This window comes from Alligator sinensis, unplaced genomic scaffold (assembly GCF_000455745.1).
Source record: "Alligator sinensis unplaced genomic scaffold, ASM45574v1 scaffold1295_1, whole genome shotgun sequence".
NCBI classification, from domain to species: Eukaryota; Metazoa; Chordata; order Crocodylia; family Alligatoridae; genus Alligator; species Alligator sinensis.
Genome location: NW_005841880.1, coordinates 1,482,700 through 1,487,557, shown reverse-complemented (window position 1 = coordinate 1,487,557; position 4,858 = coordinate 1,482,700). Strand labels below are relative to the sequence as shown.

Sequence of the window (4,858 nt, the reverse complement as noted above, 5' to 3'; positions counted from 1 at the left end):
CAGCAGGAAGAGAAGCAAGCGTTGAGTTGGCACTTCCCACAGCTGCAAAAATCAACCTTTCAGAGCCCTACATGGGCCAGTTGTGGGGGAGATGGAGACAGACAGACACTCTCCCTCTCTCGGATGATGCATCAGCAACAGGACTGCGCAGTTTGCATTCTCATTTACCGTGCCAAGCTGCCGTTGCTTGGGTGCCGGGTTTTTGTCCACAACCAGGCGCCCTGCTTGCCCGTTCGTTGGGCAGCTCCTCAAAGAGACGAGCAGCCTTACCAGACGATGTCCCCTGTGCAGAGACTCGGGGATCCTGCTTCCAGCACAGCTTTACCCATACGTATCTAGACCTTTTTTTTTCACCACCACCACCTTCTCCTCTTGAGGCAGCAAAGCTCGCTCCCATAAATCAGGCCTGGAATGCGATCGGCTGTCAAAACAAGGGGTGGGGCCGGGGCTCGACAGCTGGATGAGTCTCCTTTGCAATGGGGAGAGCGATTGCATCAGGAGATCTCTCTGTCGGGGCTGCTAGAAACATCTCCCAGCTGCACACAGTGAAGGCTCTGTGCAGGGCTGGTCACCCTGCATTTGCCTCATCTAACTCACCTGGGGCTTGCGCCTTGGGTATCCTAGCATGCAGCTGGCAGGGAGGGAAGCTGGCTCTTGTGGATGCAGAAAAGGTGGCACTTGCAAGTAGATCGGGACAGATTCTGACCTACTGGGATGAGATGGGTCGTAGCGTAGAAGCGCAGCGGCCGTGGCAACGTTACCATGTCATTAGAAGGCTGATGCACGCTGGCAGGAGTTGGCACCGTTTGATGCCAGCCCATTTGGGTTGGGAGAGCCCAGGGGTCAGCTTGTAGGCCCCCAAGTGCATCTGCACCGCTTGAGCTGAAGGGGCAGCCCCAGTCTCTGCCAGCAGTAGTTGGGTTGTAGGAAAGTCGGGCTGGAAGGGACCTCACGAAGTCACATCTAGTCCAAGCAGGATCCGCTCGGACTAAACCAGCCCAGCCAAGCCTCCTGCTCTTGAAAATGTCTAGGCAGCCTGTTGACTAGCAATAGACTGGGGTCCTCTGATGGACCAGCTGCAGCACACGTCCTGTCTCTGCTATTACTTGTGCAGCCCCTTGCACACTAGAGTCCAGGTCCAGGGGCTCCCGGGGCAGACGGTAGCACGTTGGCGGAGCAGGTAGGTGGCCGCTGCTGCGAAAAACTTCCAGGCCAGCTGCCGTGAGCTTCCTGCGGGCCTCTTTGCGACGCCCTGGCTGGGCGGTCAGAGGCCTGTGGGGCAGGGGCCAGCTCATTGCATGTGTCACGTGCTGGACCAAGAACGCAGATGAAGCTAAAAATAGCTGTAAGGGATCTGAGGCCCGGGCTATCGGGGGCCGGGGTTTTGCAGTGCTCCTGGGTTACGTGTCTGAGAAGGTCAGGGCTGTGCTCTGAGCAGGGAATGGGTGATCTGGGCCACCGTTCGGTGCAAAAGATCACTCAGAAATGCTTGCGACAAGAGCAGCTCAGCCTTCAACATGCAGCTACCTCCCGTCCCTCCTCGTGCCCTGCCTGCTTGATCCTGCCGGCTGCCACGTCACCCAGGAGAGAGCGCGCCCTTTCCCTTGGCAAAGGATTGTCTCATAACCACTCGGCTTGTTGCATCCGTATCCACAGGACCCCGCTGAGACATGCCTGGTGGTGGGGATACCGTCCTGTGTGGTCCCGTCACTGTTGCTGCTAGTGTCGTGTAGCTCCTTAGGGCCTCCAGGCAGGATCAGGACCCACGTGTGTGCATACATGTAACAGGGCACAGGGATGGCGACCCCCACGTCTGAGTGATGGGGTTTCTTTTCAGCGAGTGGGCACTGAGAGGGGCTATTCTAACTGGGCTCCCTTTGCCGGCTCTAGGATCTGGCCGTCGAACCCCCTGCTTCGATCTTCTCGTGCTATCTCTAAATCCCTGGCGCTGCCGCAAGCGGTGCCGTGCATGCTGCCTGTTCTCGGGGAGGAAACATCGCTGCTCCTCGGTGCGGGAGGGAGGAGGGTCACGGCGGCAGAGCATCAGCTGTTAGTACAGATCAGGTGGGTTGGCAAAGCCCGCAGAGCATCACTCTTTGGGAGGACCACGGGGAGCATCTCGCCCAAGCCGGGTACTAACAGCAGCTTTCGCCGCCTCCTAGATAAAGGTTGGATCCAGGGGGAGGCCGGAGGGCTTTGGCCTCAGTCCTGACAAGCACCCAGGACTAGGGTCTTGCTGCCCTGCCCGGGCATAAGGTCGAGATTTTCACGCCAAGGGCCCTAGGGGATTTAGGCACCTGGCTCCCAGTGTGCATGCGTTTCCATCCGATGCCTAACTCCCTTGGGTTGCTCTTGAATGCTCCCCAGAGGATTGGAGCACCCCACGTCACCAAGTCGTCGTTCGAGGGGATGGGGCTCGTCCTGTTCTTGGCTGGTGTCAGCCCTGGTTGGGGAGCCGGGGACAGCAGGGTGCCCCGCGTGTCAGGTCTCTGGGCGTCACTGGAGCGATCTGGACTCAATCTGGGGCTTGGGTTGGCCCCTCACAGCCTCTCGTGCATTCGGCCACATCCTCCCTCCAGCGCCGACGCCACCCAGCGGGGTTATGGCCAAGCAGGAACTCAAAACCCACCTCTCCTGAGACCTGGGCATGACCCCTATAACTAAGCTTCCAGGTGGAGGCACTTGGCCTGTTGCTCCTGTCTCATCCTCTCCCCGGGGAAACCAGTGAGTGCTGCATCACGGGGCCCCCGTGCCTGGGAAGAGAGTGGCTTTGCTACGTTACTGCGGTTGGAGCAAAGCCCCCCTCTCCACAGTGAGGGTGAACCGAAAAGCTGGGGTCTAGATTTCCAGAGACGCGGGCCTGGCCACATATCGGGCATCCGTGTTCCCCCAGGCTCCTGCCACCGTGGAAATGGTGCTTCGTTCCAAAGGATCCGCTCTGTCCGGCATGATCAGCCCCCTCTGACGTGGGGCTGGGGGTGAAGGGGGGCTGGGGTGAATGTCTCCCGCCACGGGTGCCTCACGACTGATCCTCTCTCTCCTTTCTCTGCACAGCTGTACGAGCTGGACAGCGACCCCAAGAGGAAAGAGTTCCTGGACGACCTCTTCAGCTTCATGCAGAAGCGAGGTGAGGCGCGCCGCGCCATCCTGGCACGCGTGTGCATGCGTGTCGGCTCCCTCTCCCTCCCTCGTGGGGTCCGGCAGCGTTCGGGGAGCCGCGAGGTTTCTTTCCTCCGGCGAGTCCCAAGTTTTGCATGAGCCACTGCCTTTCCTTTGCTCCGGGTAGACCCTCTCTGCTAGGCTCAGCAGCAGAATCCCTCATCAGAGCCAGACTCGGTTTCCCCCGGCTGCTCTGCCCACCTCCCCGATGTGCATCTGCTCACATCTAAGCGGCTGGACGCGGCCTCACCCTGCACCCGGATAAAAACCCCAGACTCCTTCCTCCCAATGCTCCATCGGCCAAGTCTAGTCTCGCCTCCGACGTGCCTTCCTAGCACCTCCTAGGCTCCAAGCAGGAATCACCGCTGTAATAACATGACACGATTGCTGCAGATGTAGGAAAGTCCCCGTCTCCCTGGCCAAGTAGCTTGGAGTGAACCAGAAAGCTTGGGCCCAGCTTTCCAAAGGCGGAAATGAGCTCCGTGTAGAGACGTGTCCTCTTAGCCAGTCCTGCTGTGAGGCTAGCGACTTGTCGGGAAAAAAAAGCCCGGGCCATTAAGGGGGGCTAGCGACTGGTAGGGAAAAAAATGCCCGGGCCATTAACAGAGTGCTGCCAGGTTCAAGGCGTGTGTTTTTGAGTCCCTTCTTGGCCATGCAAGCCCCATAGATCGGTGCTGCTCACACTTCCACCCCGGTGGGCTGCGTGAGGGGACCGGGGCTGCTCTGTGGGCCGAATCCCATAGGCAGGATCTGTCTGTGGGGCCAGATCCAGCGTGGGGTGAGTGCGCCCTGCATGCTGAATTCATCCACAGAGCACTGCCCCATTAGACTGCTGTCTTTCAGAGGAAAAATAGTTGGCCTTAAATTGCTGGACTATTGGTTCAAATCCAGTTCTTTGGCATCTCTTCCTGGGGGTGAAAGCTGCACAAAAAGACTCACACAAGGTACTTGCACTGTAGAAGATCCCTCCAAACCATAGGGCAGTGGCTCTCAACCTTCTTAGACCCCCGGAGCCCCTCTCGGAAAATGCCGGCTCTGAGCTTTTGCTTGTTTTTTTGATGACTGAAAGCTCCTAGAGCGATTCTTCTCGTCCGGACAATTCAGACAGGGTAGGGCGGTTTTGACGTACGGATTCCTGTTGGCAGTCTCTGGGTGTATCTAAGGAATCGTGTGTAGGTAGGCGCTTGCACACCTGACCATGCTAATATTGAGGCTAGGATCTCACGGGGCCCTGTGGCACCCTGGTTGAGAAGCACGGCTCTGAGGACTTGGGTCCGCAGCCAGGGTCACCCGAAGGACCCCGTGGATTCCTGACAACTAAGGGTCTGAGCCACAGAAACTTCTACGGTGGAGGAAACCAAGCTGGGATGCAGCTGGGGGGACACGGGACCCCTGAGCCTCATCTGTGCTGCAGCAAAAGCCCCCTTGAAGGCCGATCCAACCTCGCGCCCTGCACACTAAAACATCCAGCAGTGCGTGAGAGGAGAGCCTTGGGGATAGGAAGTCCAGATTTCCCTTGGAGCCAGGATCTGGGTGGGGGCTTTGGAGGTGATCTCCCGCAGGTACAAATGCAAAATTGCTCTCGGCGCCGGGAGTGTGCAGAGAAGTGCAAGCAGGTGTGTACCCGGTGCGGGGTGGGGGGGGGTGAGCGGTACAAGGCAAGGCAGGCAGCCCCCACCCCCCACAAGGGGGGGGGGGG

General features: G+C 58.8%; 1 protein-coding gene across 4 annotated transcripts in view; it reads left to right on the top strand.

Moving 5' to 3' along the window:
• The window catches only part of ARID3A (AT-rich interaction domain 3A), a 56,818-nt gene that overhangs the window by 44,864 nt on the left and 7,096 nt on the right, over positions 1–4,858 (top strand). For all 4 annotated transcript variants that reach the window (XM_025196424.1, XM_014528038.2, XM_014528037.2 and 1 more), the window contains exon 4: positions 3,055–3,127. In XM_025196424.1, the coding sequence (XP_025052209.1) occupies positions 3,055–3,127 (73 nt within the window). The remainder of the gene's footprint in view (positions 1–3,054; positions 3,128–4,858) is intronic.